This window comes from Pteropus medius, unplaced genomic scaffold (genome assembly GCF_902729225.1).
Source record: "Pteropus medius unplaced genomic scaffold, Ma_sr-lr_union100, whole genome shotgun sequence".
NCBI lineage: Eukaryota > Metazoa > Chordata > Mammalia > Chiroptera > Pteropodidae > Pteropus > Pteropus medius.
The window spans coordinates 6,121,131-6,145,189 of record NW_024349519.1 but is presented as its reverse complement, the minus strand read 5'-3'; the positions used below and the strand labels follow the sequence as shown (position 1 = coordinate 6,145,189).

Here is a 24,059-nt window from a genome sequence, read left to right as displayed (position 1 = left end):
TTGACATTTAATGCTCCCAACACTATGAGTTAGATATAATTATTATTATCCTATTTAACAAGTAGGAAGTGACCTTATTTACTCAGGCTCACTTAGGTTCTACAAGGATTCAAATGCCACACAACAGTTAGCACTCTTACTTTCCATTCTATACTCTTTCCCCACCAATATAGAAAGATGACTATGCCCAGTTAGGTAAAATCCCATCTTCTGTCAGATTTTCTCTCTTTTACAGTCTATTTAAAACACATCCTGAAAGGATTTTGTCATCAAAAGACCCAGTACCTCCAAAAGCACAGTTTTAACTTAAGGTTTAGAATATTTTCCCTGTTACTATTATTTTTAAATTTTACTATGCCTAAAAATGAGTATGTAAAAAAGCATTTGAAACATGTAAAAAACAGAAAAGACAAAAAAAAAAAGGAATTATTTAAAAGAGCATAACTTAACCAGTTAGTTGGGGTTCCACTGAAAGTATCATATAATAAAAACAAATTTTAATTTTTCATTTAACAACACTAAAGAATGAGGTATATCAATGTTTTAATCACAGACTTTTACTGTATGCAATTAACTGTATTTCACAACTAGCATCTTACAAAAAAGACAGTACCATTGTGCCTGTAAAAAGTACTGCATGAAACAGAAAATTACATTGCCACGTGAAACCACCAAATATCACAACTGTCAGGGTCTACAGTTTTTTTTCTTCAAATGCTATCATGATGTCTTTATGTGATATTTTGTATCCAAGTTATGTGTGTTTTTAAGTTCATTTATATTGCAGAAGTCTCCTACAGGTGGATATATGTTAAGCAAATGACTAAGAGAAAGCAGGAGACCCTAAGAGAATTTAAGAAGTACTGTGTGGTTTCTAGGTTGGATTTTTAAATATAACATAAAACACTTTATTAGTTGTAAACAAAAATGCAAAATCTGTAGTCATAAAAATATTTTATTCATAATTTTACATAATAGTAAGTGGGGCTGTAAATACTTTTTTTATTTCAGAATATTGATAAATGCATAAACTGGCAGTTGTGTCTGAAAATAGGGCACTGTGATTTTCATAAGAATTGTTATATTTAATAAGCCAATTAAACTGATTTAAGATTAGTTATTTCTCAGTTCTGTGCAACAGTTTCCATTTCTGTATTAATTAGATTCATACTTCTATGACCCTGGATTAAGTTTGGGGCAAGGAAACAGTGATAAAACTATTAAGTTAAAGCTTTTCCAAAACTGCAGCTTTTAAAATATGGCAGGTTTCCTTCCTTTCTCTTCTGCTTTTGCCAAATGCTTACAATAATTTGAATTTTAACTTTCTATATAATACAGAAAATACCAGTGTTCAATGACAATAACACTAAACCTGAATTATAAAGCTAAATAATCAATGTTTTATTGTTTACTAGTCTGATAGTAAACATTACAATAAATGAATATTTTGAAAGACAAGCAAAAAAAACAAAAAATAAAAAACAGGTAAAACCAGAAACATAATTCAGGAGCAATAATTTAGTAAAGTGTGTCAAAAACATTGGCAACGGTTCATACAAATTCTTTATTTAATAACAATTTTCCTATTTAACCACACCAAGTACCAGCAGGTGTATTTAAGAGGATAACCATTAAGAAAATTCTGTTGCAGCGATAGTTGATTAAGTTGATCTTTGACTTGTATACATATAACTATTTGTTTCACAATTCTCAAATAATACATATTTAGGCAGCTTGCACTATGTTATAAAAATTTAAATTCGTTACATGCCAATAGTAGAGAATTCAAGAATTATGTGTTAGAATTCACTAAACTAAAAGTGAAAATAGACTTACCAATAACACTGCATAATGAATAATTCAACCACATTTTCATGGCACCTTTAACTGTGAAGACCAAAATGTTAACGTCTGGAAGCGTCTGGTACGCAGAGACTGCAGTAAAATCTAACAAATTCTAACAAATTTTTATTTTATGTAAAACGCAAATTATGGATTGTGCATGAATACGTTTGTCATGAAAATGTGGTACTTGGCATAATCTGTTTATTTGCATGATATGACAGAGTGACTAAGAAACTGGAGAAAATAAACTTTAATGAGATTCTCCATTCAATGATGAGGCTTCTCCTCTGGGTGAAGATGACCTGGACATTCCCCTCTCTGTGTTATCAGAGCTAGAGCCACTCTGACTGTGCTGATCTGCAGAAGCAGCACTAGATGCAGGCGGTGACTTTGTTTTCTCCTTAAAGTCTGTAATAATGACTGTCAGATCTCCAACGGTAACTTCCAAATGCTGAGCACTACTCCGATCCACATTTTTCAATCTTGGCCTAAATGCAAAAGATGATAAAATTTTAAACTAGCTTTTCTGTCTACCAACTTTCTGTGCATATAATGAATAATCAATCAGGTAAAAATAACAAAATGAACACATCTATGTTTAAAGCTCTAGATTAATGTATAACTAACCACAAAAATATCATAAAATGTTCTGACTCATTACCATTAATCAAACCAATCACTAATGAATCCTCTTCAACATGACAAAAAAAACTGTAATACCTATAAGTAATGGTTTCTTAATTGTGCTTTTATAGCTTTATCATAATTTTGCCAACAGATTATCAATTTCATTAAAATAAATGTCTCAGAAAAGCAATGACATAGTTGCATCACAGAGGAAGTTGGTAATATCTTCGGCTGAGTTACATGTGGGGCTGCTACTAAGCTTATGTGCATGGGTACAGGCATTAACACTGTTCTGTAGGGACTCACAGCCATTCTGACTTATTAAAGCCCATGCAAGTATCTGTGAATATTGTGAATATCACTTCTGGCTTTATGAGTGAAAAAGAAATAGCTCAAACACAAATGTCTTTTAATCTAGTTTTAAAAAAAAGCGACCTCACATTTAAGCTTGTATTTGTGGCCTCTGTGTTTAATTTCTAATATACCTTTCAAACTCAGAAAAACAGTTTTATAATAGTTTATAATAAAGGAGATGAAATCTTTTACTACCACTTTGTATATGAGTGTATCAACATTAAGAGAGAATATTAACTAGTTAATTTTATTACTTAAAAAGTGCCATAAAATACACTTCAAATTTACCTGGTTTTCTTATGACTGTTCTTTTTGCTAGTTGTTTCCTTTTCACTTTTTTCTTTTTCTACTTTATCTTTTTTCTCTTTCTTTGACTGTGTAGGGGGCACAAACTGCTGAGTAACCTGCTGTGCAACCAACTGGGAGACAGGTCGAGGTTTCCTGTATGCATGTTAAAAAGAAAGGTTTTTTTTTAAATTATTATAACAAGAATATATGATCTTTATGAGGGACTAACTCAAATTATTAGGATATATTATAATTTTCAGGTATAAAAATTCCTCATATGTAAGGTAATTCAGATGTGCAATTTAAAAAATACATTCACATATACATTATTGTCTTTCCTTACTAACAAACATAAAATAATAGTTAAAAGTTATAGTCCAAGATATATGATAAAACCATTAGAATATAACTGTTACATAAATCAACATGAAAATTATTAAATATGTATATAAAACTGAATGCTCATAGGGAAGCACACATATAAAATTTAAAAATTAAACCTGAAAGTTTACACTAAAATAATGTTTAAATTTATCCCTCCTCTCTCAGAGAAGGAAATATCTAACCATCTCTGACAATAAGTATTTGTTTTTTCCGTTAAAATCTTTCATTTATTCATTTAATCAATATTTGAGTGTCAAAATTTCTCAGTCCTTATTCCTCAAATCCTTGAATTTCCTTACGTCTCTAGCCACAATCTCACCCTGTCTTTTGACTCTGGAGATCTGCCCAGTCCTTTGAGAAATGCCTACTTACTCACTTATTCATTTAAAAAATATACATTGAGAAGCTACTACAGGAACTGCACAGAGATATCTGAAATGTTGCCTGGCTCTAATCTTTGGTGCCAGTACAAGTTGTCACTCTATTGGCCCAGGGTCAAGGATTTCTGCAGCTTTATGCAGAACTTGGACAATAAAGTCAAATTTCAAAGTAAGTAGCCTCTAAATTCTTAAAATGAGAGAAAGAAGACTGAGGAGGGGAAAAGACAAAGAGGAAAAGGGTGGAAAAGATAAAAATACATTTTAACAGACTGTCTAAAAATGATAGTATTTTATTGCCTGGAAAATCCTAACCCTATTTTAGTCAGCAGTTATTTTAAAAATCTTTTTTTGTTGTTGTTCTTCTAGAGCAAGACAAAATAGAAACCAATAAGAAGATACTGCACAATCTATTATTCAGAGCTGTAAGGAAGAATCTTTTGAAGGAGGAAATAGGAAATATAGTATATAAAAAAGATTTCAGTAGATGGGTAATGAATTTTGTTTAGAATCTAAAGAGTCTGAAATACAGGAAGGATATCCAGGAAAGATGCCCACTACACAATTTAAAAAGTAGGACTGACAAAGAAATCAAGGTTAGTGATGTAGATTAAGAGTCTCACAAATGAAAGTGCTTTTGAAAGCATGGTAATTAATGGCTGAGCTTATTCAAGAAATGAAGTTTAAAAATAAAAAAGAAAGGATTAAAAGAGTGGCTCTCAAATTTAAGGTACATCAGGACCATCCTAAAAGCTCAGCCCTATGCCCGGTGTTTCTGATTCAGTAGGCCCTAGGATAGAACCCAATAATTTGTATTTTTAACTAGTTTTCAAGTTATGCTGATACCTCTGGTTTAGCTACCACATTTTTCGAAGTAGCTTAAAGAAGTGCAATATATTGATACTGCAGCATAAAGTCTGAGATGGAGAGCAGGGAGTAGCAGAGAAATAAAAAAAGCAAGGCTGGGTGGATCGGAAGGAACCCAATAATGAAAAGTTAAAGCTAAGGAACCTGATTTACCCTTAAAAGATAGATCGCTGAAGTAATTCAACTTTAAATTTTACAAAGATATTGCTGGCAGTAGTCTTAAGGGGAAAGATACTATATAGATGTAGGTAAACTACAAAGAAGCTACTTTAATAGATCAGACAAAAATAAAAAGGACTTGAACTAAGGAAGCAACAGTGGAGTTATTTAAGACAGACTGAAGAAGCAGAATCAGGAGACATGGTGACTAATAAGATGTCACTTCATGATGGCTAATCACTTCTCCGCCCACAAATATTCTTTTAGCAAAATATGTAGAAATCCTTGCCCTCATATAGCCAACATTCCATGAGTTAAATATTAATAAATGCTATGAAAAAATAAAGTAATGAATATAGGGAATGTTGAGGAAGAAGCTGAAATATATTTTGTCTGTTTCCTCTTCTAGAATATAAATCCACAAGGAAAGAGATGGTACTACCTTTATGTACTACTGTAGTACCTAGCATAGTATTGAAAAATACTAGATACTTAATATTTGTTAAAGAATGAATAAATGATAATCAGGTTTAATGAGCGAGGTAGATTTTTTTAAAGAAAAGTAGTACAGTATGTCTCTAAGCTTACTCATTGGCCAAGATCAACTACCCACTACACAGAAGTAAACAAGTAATGAAAAATAAGAGCAGCAAGAATTAATTTCCTTTTTAATTATAGTAGAATATGGAAAGAGAAAGAAGCTCAAAGGTGTGGTATGGTTGAGAAAAGATCTGTTTAGACTAGCGCCTAGTGAACAGTGAGTCACCGAAAAATGAGTCACTCCAAGATATAAAATGCCAATGAAGTGTAGTTACCATATGGTCTCTGAGGTATTATTGATCTGAGTCTATTCCTTCTATAATAAATGAAGATTCAACAACTTCTTTATTACATTTTGCATTGTTGCTCCCTCCACCCCAAAATTTAATGCAAAATAAATTTACAAAAATGTTAATGAATTAAACTGAATTACAATGAAATTGCAAACATTAAAATAAATTTAATTCTTTTGAACCTAGAGTAAAATACTGAAGTTTTAAGCAATCAGTAAATTGATGTTAGTTATATAGTAGCCATTATCACTAACTTAAGATATATAATTTACTCAGTAGAGCATGATTTGCTTCATAAAATCGTGAGGTTGAGTTAAATTAATCATTTATTTCTAAATGAGTTATGAATCTAGAATTCTACTGTGTTAAACTCTCAGTGGTAATAACAAAATACTCAATAAATGTACACTCTCCTGCAGGGCGAAACCAACAGAGAAAGAATAATTGAACTGGTCAGGTGAAAGACGAAATCAGGAGACAAGCTAGAAGACCACCACATCAAACTAGAAATGAAGTAATGGTAATAAGGATCTATTCTATGGTGTAGTCTGGGAAATGGAACTGAAGCAGTGAATCTGATGCATTTCAGAAGGATAACACAACCTAATGTGTGCCTGAATAAGAGGGATAAAGAACTCCCCCCCAAATGGGGGTAAAACTGAAAGAAATGGGAGAATTAGGAAGGATAGAGCTATAGACTGAATTTTCGTATCCTCTCAAAATTCAAATGTTGAAATCCTACTCCCCCAAGGTGATGACAGTAGAAGTGGGACCTTTGGGAGGTGATTGGGTCATGCAGGTGGAGCCCTAATGAATGGGATTAGTGCTCTTATAAAAGACACCCCAGAGAGATCCCTGGCCCTTCTGCTATGTGAGGATACAGTGAGAAAACGGCTGTCAATGAAAAAGTATGTCCTCACCAGACACTGAAACTGCCAGTGCCAAGATCTTAGATATCCCAGCCTCCAAAACTGTGAGAAATAAATTATTGTATAAATTATTATATCTCACCCACTCTATGGTATTTTTGTTATAGCAGCTCAAATGGACTAAAACAAGCAGTTGCAGGAAGCCAAGAACAGGACTATTCCAAAGAGGAGGGACTGATGAACTTGATACTGGACATGTTGGGTTTGTAGATTTTATAAAATATAAGCAAAGCTGTCCTTAGGGCGGGTGGAAATGTGAGACTAGTGGTCTGATAAGCAACCATGTAACCTCTGTACCTAATGTTGTTACTGATTTTATTTTTTAATCACCAACAAATTTTCTAAAGTAGTTCTCTTTTGCCTTAAGAAAAATGTTATTTATTTATTCTTGAATAGTTATATCCCTTTCTCTTTTTATCCTAAATGTTTACTAAATGTGTACTATTTCATTGTTTTCATTGTTCATCTTTTTATTCAACCAATGATGGTTGATTTTCACTTAAAGATTGTAACTTTGCTCCTCTAATACTGGTTTATTTGAACTGGTTTATCTTTGGAAGAAAAGAATCATTATAAATATATATATAGCTGAATTACTGAAATAAAATTTGCTGCTGCTCCCTACAGCTATATGAGCTCAAAGATCCTTCAAAGGGAAATCTAACTACGGGCAGTGAACACACAATGCAATATATATATATATTGAACTGTACTGGATTTCATTAACCAATGTCATAATAATAAAATAGATTTTAAAAAAGAAGATCTTTCACTGAAGGAAAGGGAGACAAAGCTTATGACAATCTTTTCATCATATGATAAAATGACTCATCTTCACTATGCCCTATTAAAAAAAAAGCCGTCTTATCTGTAGGGAGCTTATAAAGTTTAACTGTGATCCTTTTTCTACTTATGAGAAAAATAAGGAAGATAGTAGGGAATTTTAGAGGTAAGAGACAGTTAACTCATAAAATAAGGGGCAGGGTATCATTTATAAGGTACGTCTTTTTATGTTCAGGAATTTATCATTCGTAGTTTTGACAATAACCTGTAATGCTAAAGATTATGTATAAAGAAGACAAAAAGGTCATCTAATTAGTAAAATAAGTGCCATCCAGCCACATCCCAAATGCGCTCTACTGTTATCTTCTTGCTATAAGATTAGGCTATAACTTGTGAAATATGGTATTCAGAAACTTGGGAATCCCTATGTGTTTCTATGTATCCTTCATAAATAGCACAAATAGACTGTGTAAAGTTTGGTAGGTCTGTTGATTTACTGTAACATAAGAAAAAGGATAACATTTCCATAACCATTTAATGGATATTTACTATTCGTCAAAATAAAATGTCTGTAGGAGCTGTATGACCTCCCATGAAGTAGGAAGCTGGTACATGTTGACTTAATAAATGCCATTTCTAACTTTATCTTCCCTCCCCGCCCAACAATAGCAACACAAATTCTATGTGCTAAATATTTTAAGAAAAATGCTTTAAGCTTCATCGACCTCATCACAATTTAGCTTTGTCAAACTGGACAGGTAAAACAAACAAAGCAAGCAAGATATAAAACAATTACTGGTTCTTTTCTAAAAGAGACAGCATTACAGCTCAGAAAGAAGAAATCTGCTAAAATATATGGTAAATTGAAGCAATTTAATAAATCTCAATGAGTAAAAAAGGCTGAACTAAACCCTAAACCTGCTGTGAGTCTGCTGATACACTGTCAACAAAAATCTAACCAAGGAAGATTTTATAAGCATCCAAGCTGACAAATTTATTGCACCCTTACACAGCTGGGTACTAGGTAAGGTGGAGATTCAGCATAAACAAGACAGACATGGTCCATGCCCTCATATAGTTTACTTAGCAGATGAGGTAGACACCATACCAAAGTAAACCAATTAAATAACAGTAAATTTTCTTAAAAGCACTAAGAAGAATAAGAAAAATAAGTGTGCTCCCATAGAGAAAATAGACAGAGGACTTATTTTAGACAGGGTGGAAAGACCTTTAGTTCATGTTTTAACCATAAGTACACCAGGAAAAACAGCCATGACCATGGACCCCTTTTTTAAATATATTTTTGTCATTTCATGAATAATTTATAGAAAAGAACAATGAATATTAAAATTTTAAGTAACATTTTGAAGTATAGTAAACCCAGATTTTCATTCCATAACATGGTTTTGAAAGTATATAGACCTAAACTAGGCAAAGTTCTTTTAATGTAACTAAATCCTCATCAGCTGTTAGGCCTAATCCTAGAAACATATCTATCTTGTAAACACTGGTTTCTTGCTTTCAAGTACATCTCTGACAGATTTTTGGCTTATCTTCTACTTCTTCTTATACTTGCATTGTTAAAACATTTTACTTTAAAAATACTGACAGTTTATATTTTTTTGAAGGCAGTAATTTTCTTTACTCCAAAATTAATTACCACTTTCATTTTTTGACTAGGTACACACACTATCCTCCAATGTCTATCCACTTATGAATGAATATCAAGTAAATTTTGGAGTCAAAAAACATAGAGGATGAAAGAATACCATCACATGTCCTTATAGCAAAACAAAACGGTTCAGGTTCATTGCTGCAAAGTACTGCATGATAAAATCCTTTCTATGTTGAATGACTACTCATGTGAGAAACCTTATTTCTTTTTTGTCCTTAAAAGTATATTGTTCACATAACAATTCTTGAGTTTGTGAAAAAGTCATCTAGGATATTGTCATTTGAAGACTCAGTCATAGAGCACTAGCTCCATGCAGCCTACCAAGGATACGCAAGCATAAAGGGATGAAAATGACTTCATGTCCAATTCCTGGATTTCTCCTCCCCAGGCCCTCAAAAGAGCATTTTGTAGCCTGGCTTGCTCAATGACTCTTCCCTTCCCAGGCTTTCTGAGGAAGATCTTACTTGACAGATCAGTTTTGGAAATTTTGTGAAGGAGAATCAGAAGGAAATGAAGTTAGAAAGAAAGTGCTAAAGAAGTTTTGCTTTGTTGAGGGAGTTAGAGAGGTGTTGAGGACTGTAACTTGGGAGCGAAATTATTACATGATGGCAGAGGTGGAAGAGGGAAAATAATAACTAAAAAATGTTGCTAGGGCTATGTGTCTTTTTTCAGTGTTTGAGGAATACAAATAAAGGATATGCTACTTCTATTTTGAAGTTATAAAAAAAAGAATTAATCTGAAAAATTAATTAGCTTTAGTGGTCTGTGCATATTAATATTTGGTGCATAGAACACAATGAAATAACATGTTACTTTTTAAATGGTTAAAATATTTTTAAAAGAAATGTGCTATCAAATATTTGTGGAATCCTCGAAGCACATTTGCAGAAACATGGTCTTCCACACTCCTCTGTAATGCAATTGATCCCTTCATGGCTGTGTTCTATCGCCCCACCAAATGGACTCTAATCCCTACATGAGAAAAGATCGCATCTTACCTATTTTCTATATCCCCAGCACCTTGTAAAGTAGCTCTTACATGTATTACATGCTCAACAAACATCTCTAGATATTAACAATATTATAAAAACAAGTTAAATACAATGCATTAAAAACTATTTATCAATCATGTGAATACTGGTTTAATTAGGTGCCAACTTCTAAGGATTTGTTTTCTTGAAAAAACTTCTGATGCCACTTTGCTTTTGAGACATTTACTTCTTTTCCATAGAAATGGGATGAAGGGCTTAATGTACATGTTTTTCTATAAAAATTTATTATTAAATCAAAGGATAAAAGAGTCCTTTCTAAGTGGTATTCTCCATCTCCAAATAATGGAATTATCTACTCTGCTAATACCAGGCACTATCTGACTTACCAGCAAAATTCAAATATTACCTATAGTAATGATATTCAAATGTTTTATTACTGTTTTTGCAGCAGAATCATCACACCAACAAAATCTTACAAGGACTCTCAACATATAAAACTAAAAAAACCAACCTATATATATGAAGTTGATGTGGAAATCCCATGTGCTCAGTGCTCACCCTCAAATCTTCCAATTATTTATCTCTGAGGTGTAGCTGTGAGGAATACAATTAGAAAACCACGTATTCACACTACACCAATTATATTTACACCTCAGATTCAATGTACTCTTTCTTCTTGTCACTTGCCTAAGTGTGCTTATAGAATGCAAGGTATAATATTCTTCACCATTTCAAGAATCTATGCAGAGTATTCTAAACGGTCTTTACTCGAAGTTCTATATATATTTGATTTTCAATATCGAACCCTTCTGCAGAACTCCAGAACATAATATTCCCTAAATTCTTGGGAAGTGGCAGCAGGGGAGACTTGATCTCTTGGCAACTACTAAGATAGTCCTTGGTAAGCACAGATAAAAGAGATGACTACATCTGCTATAAAAACTAGGTTAGAGTGTTCAGCAATTAAGTCTCTGAAAAATTCCTCAAATCATTATACATCATCACAGTTCACTTAATTTGAAAGACCAAGGACATTCTCCAGAGATGCAAACAGGTCATCCTCAACTTTTCCTCCCCTTTAGCCAAATAAACATTGAGTCCTTTCAATTTTTCTTCTATATTATTGGAACAATTTCTTGTTATCATTTCCATGAACACAACACTAGCCTAACCCCACAGCAGCCTCCTACACTACCTGACTCCTTGCACTCTCCCCTCCAATCCAAGATTACTCTTCCTTACATTCGATTATTTAACGAATATTTATTAAACACAATATTCAAATGACCGTTCCAAGTACTGGGGATAAAGCACTGAACAAAACTTATTTTACTGCATGCCTTTTCTTTTTATTATTATGGGGTGACCCTGATTCTTATTTCACAGAGAAAACAGATTAAAATTGTTAACATTTCTACAAGCTCCCATCTGTGCCCATATACTCTAACTTCCTTATCCAGTCTTATGAAGGCCATGCCTCTACCTGCCCACCAAGACACCACTCCAAGACACCACTTCTCCAAGACACCATTCTTGCTATTATCGCCTTTCCCTCCTCCTACAAAAATATATCCTTTTCTAACAGGTTATTCCTGTCAGCATACAAACACATTATAGTTCTTGCCTTAAAAAAACAGACGAACAACAACAAAAAACTTTCCCTAAGTCCACATTCCTTTTAGCCACTGCACAACTTCTCTGTTGTTTTCTGCTGCAAGCATCAAATGATTTGTCTATACTTACTCTCCACACTTCTTTCCTCCATTCTCCCATGGGCTCACCTCAGTCAGGCTTTCGATTTACAGAAATTAGTTCTTTCAAGGTCATCAACAATCACTTTATGATATCCATTGGTCAACTGTAGCTCTCACCTTTGTTTTTTCAAGCGGCATTTAACTGAGTTTTCCACTGTTTCACTTCCAGCAAAACTTTCTTCACAAGTCTCTAGAACACTACATTCTTCCAATTATTTTTCTGCCTCACTAGCTACCTTTTCACAGTCATATTTACTGGTTTCTTCCCTTCTTTCCCAATTTCTAAACTGTGGGGTACCCCAGGAATCAGTCTTGAGATCTCTCTCCTATCTATACTAAACCCTATAAGATGCTGCTACTCAAAGTATGATCCACCAGCCCAACCAGCAGCATCAGCACCTGGGACCCTTCTAGAAATGCAGATTCTCAGACCTTGTCCCAGAACTGTGGGTATTTCTATGCACACAAAAGCTTGAGAAATGCTGTTCTAGGTGACCTCATTCAGTCCTTAGCTGTAAATATCATCCACACAATGGTTCTCAGCACTGATTCTAATTAGAATTAACCTGCAATGCTTTTTTAAAATAATTATGCTAAGGGGGAAAAAAGTTAAATTTTGTTAAATTTTATAAGGAGAATAATATTTATAAAAATTAACATTGCTTTAAAAACTACATTTTTAAACTGAAACTAATAAATTGAACATTAACTTTAATAATGAAAGTAATTCTTAAATAATCTTTTCTGGGAATAAAAATTTTTCTCAAGGACACACACATGCACACATACAAACATGCACACATACAACTCCTCACGTTGAAATATGGGGAAAAAATGTGATCCATATCATCCAGCTATTCCACGCCAAGATACTTATCTAGAAATATATATCCACACAAAGACTTGTACACAAATGTTCACAGCAGCTTTATTTGTAATGGCCTGAAACTGGAAACTGAAAACAACACAAATGTCCATCAAATGTCCATCAACAGCTGAATAAAGAAATTGTGGTACATTCATACATTGGAATACTACTCAGCAACAAAAAGGAATGAACCACTGATACATGCAAAAACATAAATGAGTATCAAAACAATTATGCTCAAAGAAGCCACTAAGAGTACATACTATTTGATTGATTCCATTTATAAAATTCTAGAAAATGCAAACTAACCTACACAGCAGATCAGTTGTTGCCTAGCAACTGAAACAGGAATGAGGTATGTACAGGAGAAAAGAAACTTTCTGGTGATGATGGATATGTTCACTATTGTGATAGTTTCACAGGCATATTTATATGTTGAAACATCAAGTTATACACTTTAATTGTGTGCTGTATATTGTATGTCAATAATACCTCAATAAAAGCTGTTTAATAAATGTTTAACCTAACCACTAATCAACTAAAAGTAGGAATGAATGAGCCCTGCTCCCAAGTTTAATAAGAATCTTTAGGAGTGGGGACAGGCTCAGAAATTTGAAAGTTCCCGAGCTAATTCTAAAGTGCATCCAAGGTTAAGAACCGAGCTATACTATGATACTCCAAAATTTATTTCACCAGCTCTCATGTCTCCCCTAAACTCCAGACTTACATAAGCAACTATCTACTTAACATTTTCACTTGGATGTCTAGTAGCAACTCAAAAATAACTTAAGTTCACTCAACAATATACCTTTGATTCTTCCCTTTTCCCACTCTTCTATTCTTTGACAGTCTTCCTATCTTAGAAAACAGCATTCCATTTTTCCAGTTGCTCAGACTAAACACAGAGAAGCATTATTCCTTCCCACTTTCTCTCACACCCACATTAATTCAACAGCAAATCCTTTCTATTCTACCTACAAAATATATCTAGAATTGGATTTCTCACTGCCCTCATATCTTGTAATATTCTCATAACTAATATCCCTGATTCCTCAACTACTTTGCTATAGATTATTCTCCTACAAAGCAGTCAGTTGATCCTTCCAGATGTCAATCAAATTATAACACTCCTCTGCTTAAAACAGTTCAATGGGTTCCTCCTCCTCACCCAAACCCCTTCTTTGTTATATATACTCTGGCAACCAGAATATATGGCAATTGAGAATAAAATCCAAACTTCTTGCTCTAGTTCACAACCCTACCAGATTTAGTCTCTTTCCCCATCTCATTTTCTATACTCTACCCTCTGGCATCCTCTGTTCCTTTGTCAAGTCAGCTTGAGCCGCCATGAAAAAATACTGTAGACTGGGTGGCTTAAACAACAGAAATTTATTTTCTCACAATTCTGGAGGCTAGAAAGTCCAAGATGAAGGTCCAGTAGGGTTCGGCTTCTGGTGAGTGCTCTCCTCTTGGCTTGCAGAGTCTCCTTCTGTGTCTTCGCATGGTAGAGAAAGAGATTTCTATTTCCTTTCTTAGAAGGTCACCAATCCTATCGCATTAGGATTTCACCCTTGTGACCTCATTTTACCTGAATTACCTCCTAAAAGCCCTATCTCCAAATAGTCACACTGAGGATTAGGGCTTCAGCATAAAAACTGGGGACAGAGGGATTCAGTCCATAGCATCCAACCTCACTGGCCTTCTACTCTGGCATGGAGTTTCCCCTGCTATCTCCTCCACCTACTCGCTTCCTCACTTCTTCCAGGTCTCTGCTCAAATGCCAATTGTCAGGGAAGTCTTTCCTAACCTGACATAAAATAGCATCTCCCCTCCAATGACATTCTCCACTCTACTTATTACTGTCTCCTTCACTATGCTTTATTTTCTTCAAAGCACCTGTTTCTACTTACCACATTATATATTATTGGTTCACTGCCTGTCTTCCCTATTAGAAAAGAATATAAGATCCCTATCACCACCATAAGTGTAAATAGGGACTTTTTCCTGTTTTATTTTGTTCACTACTGTTTGCCCTGTACCTATGACATAAAAAATACCTAGAGTGTTTTTAATGGATGGGTGAACATTAAACCCTCCTATTCAAAAGTTTCCCGGGACCATAAATGATTCTCTAACAGTTTTCCAATCCTGGCTACACATGAACATCACAGAAAGTCTTTTTAAAAGTACAATACTTGGGCCCCACCCAGACCAACTGAGTAAAATTCTCTAGGAGTGAAACCTGGTATTTTTCAAAGTTCCTCAGTTGCAGCCACTGATCTACAGAATACGGTCAAAGTGCTGGCTAAACTGTCATCCTCTCAAAATCAGACCCCAGGATCTGGATCTGTCAAGTGAAACAAGATACTACATTTCACCCCAGATCCCATTTGAAACCCTACAGCACATGTGGACTATGTCAGATAAATACATACATAACTATTTCATGAAGTATAGCTTATGCCCGATTTTAAACTTATTTTTTTTACCCCACAGAAAGTGTTATGCACTTACTAGACACTGAATAAATACATGCTGAATAAAGAAAGCTTGTTCATAAAATTATTTCCTTTTTCAATTTGTACTAAACCAAAGAAAGGGTGCACCCCGTCTTGAATCTTTCCATTAAGAACTACTTAAATCAGCAGTTCCTAAACCTGATACACACTGGAACCACCTGAGGTGTTTTATAAAAAAAATAAAATAAAATAAAATAAAATAAAATAAAAATGTATGCTTGTCTGGACCCCACCTTTAGGGGCTCTCATTTATTTAGCATGAGACAGAGTCCAAATATCCTTTTTGGTTTAGTTTTTCAGTTTCCAAGGTAATACCAATGTGCAGGGAGGGTTGAAAACCAATGACTGAAATATATCAAATTTGGATGCTCTATCTTTTCTAAATATAGAGATTGGCAATATTAAAAGATGTTATTTGATTTAAAATCTGCAGAAAACAGCACTTATATTTTCTAAGCTTTTCTTTTGTGATATGAACGACCTGATAGTGTACTTACTGATCAAAATATGTCTACTTTTAGCTAAAACAAATCTTACCCAGAGATTAATTTTCTTTTATGGTTCAGTTTCCATTCTTACAACCTATACATATGGATGATTTACTAGTATATGCATACCCCGGAGATACTGCGGGTTCGGTTCCAGATCATCACAATATAGCAAGTCATAATCTTTTTGCTGGTGGAAGGTCTTGCTTTCAATTTGTAAAAAAAACAAAACAAACAAACAAACAAACAAAAAAAATCTGTGAAGCACAATGAAATGAAGCACAATAAATTGAGGTATACTTGTACAAGCTATTTCCCTCAGTTTCTCTCCTTTTGTTCATTCACTCATTCATGAAAACATTTATTATGGCAGGCAGTCTTCTGAGATGCCAATAATCCCTGCCTCCCAATAGTCATGTTCTTTCTAATCTCTTCCTTGTGAGTGGGCTAAATCTAGTAAAGTCCTTTAACAAACAATACAGAAAAACTGATTGATGCCACTTCCAAAATTAGGTTACTAAAAGACTCTAGCTTCCATCTTGCTCATCCTCTCTTACCTTGTTGTGAGCTATGCTACAGAGTGGCTCACGTGACAAAGAACTGGGGGAAGCCTCTGGTCAACAGGTCAGTGAGGAGCTGAGATACTCTGTATAACAGCCAGTGAGGAACTAAGGCCTGCCTGGAAGTAATTCTCCCTCTACTGATGCCTAGAGACGACTGTAGCCCGTGAGACCCTGAATCACAGGACTTAGCTAAACTCTCCCCAGATTTCCTGACCCAAAGAAACTGTGAGGTAATTAATATTTTTGTTTTAAGCAACTAAACTGTGAGGTAATTTGTGATACAGCAATAGATAACTAAGATGCTTACAAACACCTATTATATTACAAGAACTGAGATGCCACTGTACGTTACAGGAAATCTAGTACCCATACTGCAGGATGGCTTGTTTGAAACACCTAGCTCTGATCCCCTTAATCTTTATACATTACACATAAGTTACAATACTGACTTAGCTCACCACTAGACTACAACAATCACCCATCAGATTACAGCACCTTCAGTGGAGGACAAGTTGTTTGTCCTTTGTTTGAGGTTACTGAAGTAAATAAATACTTGATTTGTCCTTCATTTAATATTTTCATATAGCTGTTCTATTTTGGTGGTGTTTCCTTTCACTCTTTTGCAATTTCCACCTTTACTCTGTGCTGTCGGTTATTCCTGTTATAGCATTTATTTTGTATTGTCTCTCCTTACTCCTTACCCTATTGCTTTTCCTCTGCTTCTTGGCACAATGTGGGTAAGATACTTGTTTTCACTGTGATCACCATGTAGTAGTATTGCTCCTTTTATTTTATTTCTCCCTTTCCTATTACCAGCCAGACTTGTTACTTCTTGTCTAATAATCAGATTTGTAGTTGTTTTAATAACTGCTACTAGAACAGCTGAGTGCAATGTTCTCAAAGCATGGTCTGTATTCCAGTAGTGGGCCCTGTCAGTTGATTATCAAGTGTTCCACAGGCAGCCTGGTATAATCATAAATTTAAAAGGTAAGGTCGATTATGATTTTTCACAGAAACCCCGTTGTTATTTTGTAATGTATAATCTAAACTCATAAAAATTGTTTTAACTCATAAATATAGATATGAAAATAATTCTAGAAATACCAGAACTCAGAATAATGATGCAAACTAAACACTGAACAGGGCTTCAACAGAATATACAATGTCAGTCACTATGTCTGAGGTAAGTGAATCTGCAAGTGTTGATGTGCACACACAAGTACCTGGAAAAGTATGAATAAGAAGTGTACAGATAAATATCTGAAAACTATTTTTTAACAAATCAGTATCCTTTTGCCTCTAGTGACTATATTATAATCCTTAGTCAAATAGTGGCATGAAGTATCAAAGCTTTTGAATAATTTTCTATATAGTACCTCCCTGACAAACCAAGTAGGTTTTTACAAACCAAGCAAAATATGCTCTTCAGGTAAAATTGATGAATTTTGTCACCAAAAACAGAAGTCTAAAACTACAAAGGCATTATTCATAGTTGTGCTCATAACAGTAAAAACATAAAGAGCTTTTAAAAGAAACTCATAGTTGATGACATATATTTGAAGATAAAGCAAAAGGCACAAAATTCATTTAATATATGATGTAGTTGAGCATTGTATAATATTAACGGTATATAATGTAGAAGAGTTAATACTGTTACATGGGTAGCTTAGCAGATATTTTTGTTTACAGTAGGAACAAACCACAAATGTGAAAAAATATCAATCAGTTCTTGTTATATTATTATAGACAACCCATTTGAGAGAGAAGTAATCAATGACTTTTTATTTGATTTATCACTGACATCCCAAGCTACACAGAAAAGTTATTTCTAGTAGAGGGAAACTACAGTAAAAACTGTGAACTACAATGTCTGCTGTGAAAGGTTGGTTGGGATCAATATTGATAGAACACCAGGTATTTGTGTACATACGAAGCAATAACAGAGGTTGCAAGTGATTGTCTAATCTACATGTCACTTTATTTCTCAGTGTTTAACTGGCAATTTAAAATACACCTCTCAATTTTAATTCAACGTGATCAAAATGGTCACGTCTTTTCTATAAAAGAAAAAAGTCACCTTGTATACTGTATTTTCTACCTTAACATAAACTGTTGCAGAAAATAATCTTTACATTTCTTTAAGGCGCTGATAAGGTCAAAAATAATCGTTTCTATGTTTTCTAGAGACTTGTTCAAGTGGTATGCATATCTGAGCAACATGTTTATTTATTTTATTATTTTTTTAAATTTATTTTATTTTTTAAAATTTATTTATTTCTGAGCAACATGTTTAAATCTTTACTATCATGAATATGTTGATTTAGGGTACAACAAAATAAATTTAATTTTTAGTTTAATGACATACTAAATATGGTGCATAGAACTGATCACCAAGAAACTGACTTTCCCACTGATAACCAGGAAGCTAATTAATATTACATTTGCCACTGCCTCGATTTGAAATATCCAAGCTTTAGTGGGACAAGGTTCACCAAGAGTCTGAGAGTACAAGAAACAGCTTAAGAAATTATTCATAATTTTCAGGTCATGTTTAATCTCAATATACAGAATTACTTGAGCAAGCCATTGCTCATTACCATTTCAGCAATCTACAATTTTAAGTTAGCAGAAATTAAGAGCAGGAAAAGAAACATACAATTTGGGGAACATGATCATAGTTTAAGTTCATGAGCCCTACAGAAAACCTAGTAAACAATATCTCTTTCACAGATGTGACTTATTATAAATAATATTATTTTTTAAAGTACTTTTTTTTATTACTTTAGGTGTGATAATTTTTTTACACTTACCAAATATTAGTGGTATGTGTATACAGTGAATATCCTCTGTGTTCCAAAAATACTGAGACTGAGATTCAATGGCATAATGTTTAAGTGCTTCGCTCTGAAGTAAAATTGCCTGGAGTCTAATCCTACTCTAATACTTAAAATCTCATTTTTCAGTTATAAAATAGTAATTGTGAGGAGTGAATATTAACATGAAAATACCTTAACACATTGTCTTATACATAATAAGTATTAATAAAAATTAATAATAAACTCTTCTTATTCTTTAAGGTTATTCAGACAATTGAGAATATAAAAAATCTGAAAGCTAATATGTGAAGGTACTGCTAAAATTTGATATAGGAATGCATCCTTACAGAGTTGAAGTCTTTCATACTTTGTCATTTTCAAACAAAACTAAAGGCTATCTGACTTCTTCATTTCACCCCTGTATTTCTCAATTCCAGAGTAGAGTTAGGCTACTAATACTAGCTTCCAGGATGATTCCCGATGAGCCTCACGTCTCTTGGCATTCTTGCCCTTGTACAGTCTCTTCCCACACTGAACAATGCTGAACTGTGTAAACAGAAGGATCCTGCAGAAATGGCTTAGTGGAACTTTTGGGCCTACGTTCACAAAAAATACAGTGACTTCCATCTTGCTCACTCTTGGATAACTTACCCTGAAGGTAGCCAGCTGGCAGGTCATCAGGACACTGAAGCAGGCCTCTGGGAAGGTACACATGGCAAGGAACTGAGGCTTCCTGCCAACGATAGCCAGTGTGGGTGCACCATCTTGGAAGCAGATGCTACAGCTGCAAGCCTTCAAGATGCCTGTAGCCTCACTTGACATCTTAATTGCAACCTCATGATAAACCCAGAGACAGAACTACCAAGCTAAGCTGCTCCCAAATTCTTGATTCATAGAAACTTAGCAAAGAAATGCTTTGCAATAATTTGTTGTGCAGAAATATATAATAAATCTGTTTGCCAAAAATCTGTGCTGTGTGAAAAGACAGGGGTTTTCTGATGTAGGAAAGGGGAACACAGGAGAAAGACAAAGAAATGGGAATAGAGCTAGCTAATCAAAGTGAACAGAATAAATCAATGTGAAGTATTCAGAAATATTTTATGCTGTCATTTCTAACTTCCTAAGATCATTTTAATTTTCTTCTTTGTCCTTATCTACATCTTTCAAATTTTAACAATATATTTTACTTTTCAAAATAAAAATAAAAATATACTTTAATTAAAAACTTCTAAGTATTCGCATGTATAATTTTATTATGTAATAATCTACTTAAAAGGATTTTCTGAAGATCAACTGTTGAGATCACTATTCACTATTCACTTCAAACCTATATGCAATCAATCGCTATGCTAAATGCAAGGAGAACACTAAAAGCTGAAGATAACATGGTTCAATTTAGGAAGAGAAACAATTTAGCCTCAATTTAGTAGGAGAAACAGATATGAAGAATCTAATATGGTCTAGCATATAGAATATTCTCAATAAATATTTGTTGAATAAATACGATTGGTAGGGAATATTAAAAGAGCACATCTACAATTGGGAGAGTAGGAGTGGAAAAGAAATGTCAGGGAAGCCTTCCTGAAGAGCTGGTATTTAAACTGAGCCTTAAGTAATATGTAGAATTTCAATGGTTGGAGTTGAAATTAAGACAGAGGGAGCACAATGAGCAGTCACAAGGTCAAGAAAATGTGTGGAATTTCCAGAGCATTTTCAGAAAACCAATAATTAGTAAGTAACCCAGTACAGCTGGAAAATTGAAATTATAAAAAGAGACAAAGCTGGTCAAGTTAGAAGCAGGCTATGGAGAGTTCTGATTGATATATTATATGGTTTGATGTCTGAATTTCCTTCTAAAGGAATAGGGAGCTATTGATCACAAGTTCAATCCATGTTATTCTACTTTTTTATTTTATGTTTGAAGTATTATATAATTATTACAATAGTTGAGAGAGGTGATAAGGGTCTAAAGTAGGGCTTTAGGAGTTAGATGGGCTAGCTGAGAGAGAGCATGTGAAAAAAATACTCAAAAGTCTAACTAGATTTGAGGGTGCTGAGACAGAGAGGAGGAATAAATAATGACTTCACGGTTTAAATCTAAGTGTCTAAGAGCATAATGACGCCACAATAGAATTGTATTTAGTATGTATATGTATACACATATACATATTATCTAGATATAATCTGATGTCTAAATGTTATAAACATGCCACAAAAATTGTATATAACAAATTTGCAGATGTAAAATCCTTAGAAATTTTACATTTCTGCTTATGTTTCTTAGGTTAATACTACTATTAGATGAAATTTCATAAGTACTAATTGGTGGTATATGCTACAGATAGACAGGGAAGGTTAACAAACCCACACTAAGTATCAGAGGAAAATTACCCTAGTATTAACACATCTTGTTGATGATGATTCATACACAAATAATCAGTTCAAGACAAACAGGTCTAATAATGTATGCATCACTATAGCATAAACTTTCTAATAATAAAAGCAGAATGTGTTAAACACAAATATTGATAAAAATTGCCTGTTTTAATATACTATACAATGCCATACCATTTTTTATATATTTTTCTACTTAATTCAAGATACCCGTAATAAAAGATTTTGTTCTATTTTAAAAGAATGTTCTTATAAAGATACCTATCCTATAATTAGAAAGATTAAAAAAAATGAGCCTACTAATACCAATCACAGCTAGTCCATTTCCTTTTGATTATACTTCATATTAATTTTTCACAATTAAAGTCATAAGAAATCAATGAATGTTATTACTGTCTACCTCCTAACAGAAGATTTAATTCAGCCTTCATTAAGTTCTCCAAAAATTGGATCCAAAATTTGACTATGTATTAAGTTTATTACAGAATGCCATATTTCTTAGAATAAAAACATTATTCTAAATAAACACTCATGTTTGCTAAGATAGATTTAGCTCTATTCAGTTAAGTTATATCACAAAATATTAAGTGACCAACTGATGTTGTACAGAAGTAATGACCAACTGACGTTGTACAGAAGTAAACTAACTAAATTTAGAATGAATGGGTCATAATGATATATTCCAAAGTAACTGAAAAGGGGAAGTTAAAGCATAACAATAACATCAAATATAAAGAAATATACAACAAATAAGAGGACTACCTAAAGTAAAAGAGGGGAGGAAAAGACTAGGGAAAGGATTTCTGTTGATGGACAAAGTCCTAAATTAAGAAGGACAAATGTCCTGCTATTCTCAGCACTTCTTAGCCAAACACAAGAGAACTTAAAGCTTCTCTTTCCAAAGACAATAAGAAACTACTTCAGGATCCTCTATCCCTAACGATTCTAAGAAATTTAAATCAAGTTTACCATCCAGATCAGCTGAGAAAAATAGATGTAATTTTCTCTTCCATCGCATAGTTCCCCATCTGCTCATGCTAGCCAAAGCTTACTTTAGCACACACAGCTAAAACACAAATGTATGGATGAACTGACAAATTTATAAACACATACGAGTAATGAGCCAACCAACTAGCAAGCATAAATGACTATTTCAGATCTTTGCTTTTTGATCGAAGGGAAAAGAGAAGTATATTAGGATCCCCAAACGAAATAAAAAAGGAACTTGAGAAGACAAACTTTGTATAATACATGTTAACTGGATCACACCAGTTAACATGTATTATACACTAAAACACTACCACTGAGTTAACAACAGTAACTACAAATCAACTCAGTTTTTTGAAATAACATTAACTTCCTATAAAAGAGCTTTCCTAACATAGAAATTACAAAGTTACCACAGTTATCAACTAAATTTAGAAATTCACTAGTAAGTAGTGCAGTGAAAATAAAAGATATTATCACATTAATATTCAAAGTTAAATGTAATCAAGCAGAAAAGACCTCCGCATTTTATTGTATGTTAATTATACTTTAGTCAAAAATTAAACACAGCAAGTCTTTAGTTATGAGTAACTGAGTATTTAGATAAAACTGATTTTCCAGCTGACTAAAGTATACATTTTAAATAACCAAATCTTTTATTTTGTTCCTAAAATGTGTACATGCTTCCCTGCCTTAGTAACTAGTATAACATATAAAAGCTACTAATTTTTTAAAAGGTGTCTTATGTGTGCCAAGGATAATACTAAGCTCTTCACATTCACCAACTCGTTTGATTTTAAATTCCTTTTCACATAATGAGGAGACCAAGACTTGAAATGTTTAAGAAACCTGTCATAATTACATTCATGCTCAACTCCAGGTCTGCCTGATTCTAAAGCTGGTACTTTATTTGTTCCCCAGGTTTATTATAGTTCAATTGACAAATAAAAATTGTATATATTAAGGTGTATAAGCGATGTTTTCATATATATGTACATTGTAAAATGGTTACCACAATCAAGCTAATTAACAAATCCATCACTTCACATTACCTTTTTTGTTTTGTTGTGGTGAGAACATTAGATATACTCCCTGAGCAAATTTCAAGCATACAACAATATTAACTATAGTCACCATTCTGTACATTGGGACCCCCCAGAATTTAACCATCTCGCATAGCAGAAACTTTGTACCCTTTGACCAATATCTTGACATGTCTTATACTCCTCAACCCCTCACAGCCACTGCTCTACTCTGTTTCTGAGTTCAACTTTTTAAAATCCACATATGCATGAGATTGTGCAGTATTTGTCTTTCTATTGCTCAAACTTTCTAGATGCCACAATGCTATGCTGTCTTGACAAAACCACCATTTAGAACCTCATATAACACCTCTCTCTGGAGCTATCAAGATGTTCTGGGCCATTTGTCCTTATCTAACATGGCAGTTCCAGAAATATGAATCATTATAGTTGGTAATTCTTTTGTCTCCTGTCTTGCTGTCAGTTACCACTTCTTGGTTATCTGCTTTCAGCAACCTTAGTCATTCCATTCACA

General features: G+C 33.6%; 1 protein-coding gene across 11 annotated transcripts in view; it reads right to left on the bottom strand.

Annotated features, from left to right (window-relative positions):
* Positions 1–526: 526 nt before the first annotated feature.
* The window catches only part of YAF2 (YY1 associated factor 2), a 62,363-nt gene continuing 38,830 nt past the window's right edge, over positions 527–24,059 (bottom strand). For 10 of the 11 annotated variants that reach the window (XR_005657203.1, XR_005657205.1, XR_005657204.1 and 7 more), the window contains 2 exons: positions 3,115–3,267; positions 527–2,333 (listed from right to left, as the gene is read on the bottom strand). Coding sequence is in view for 3 of the 11 variants with exons in the window: in XM_039882296.1 (XP_039738230.1) it covers positions 2,096–2,333; positions 3,115–3,267 (391 nt within the window). In the remaining 8 variants the exon portion in view is untranslated. Of the gene's footprint in view, positions 2,334–3,114; positions 3,268–16,003; positions 19,855–24,059 lie in introns of those variants that run through there. The other variant, XR_005657208.1, reaches the window with a different exon arrangement.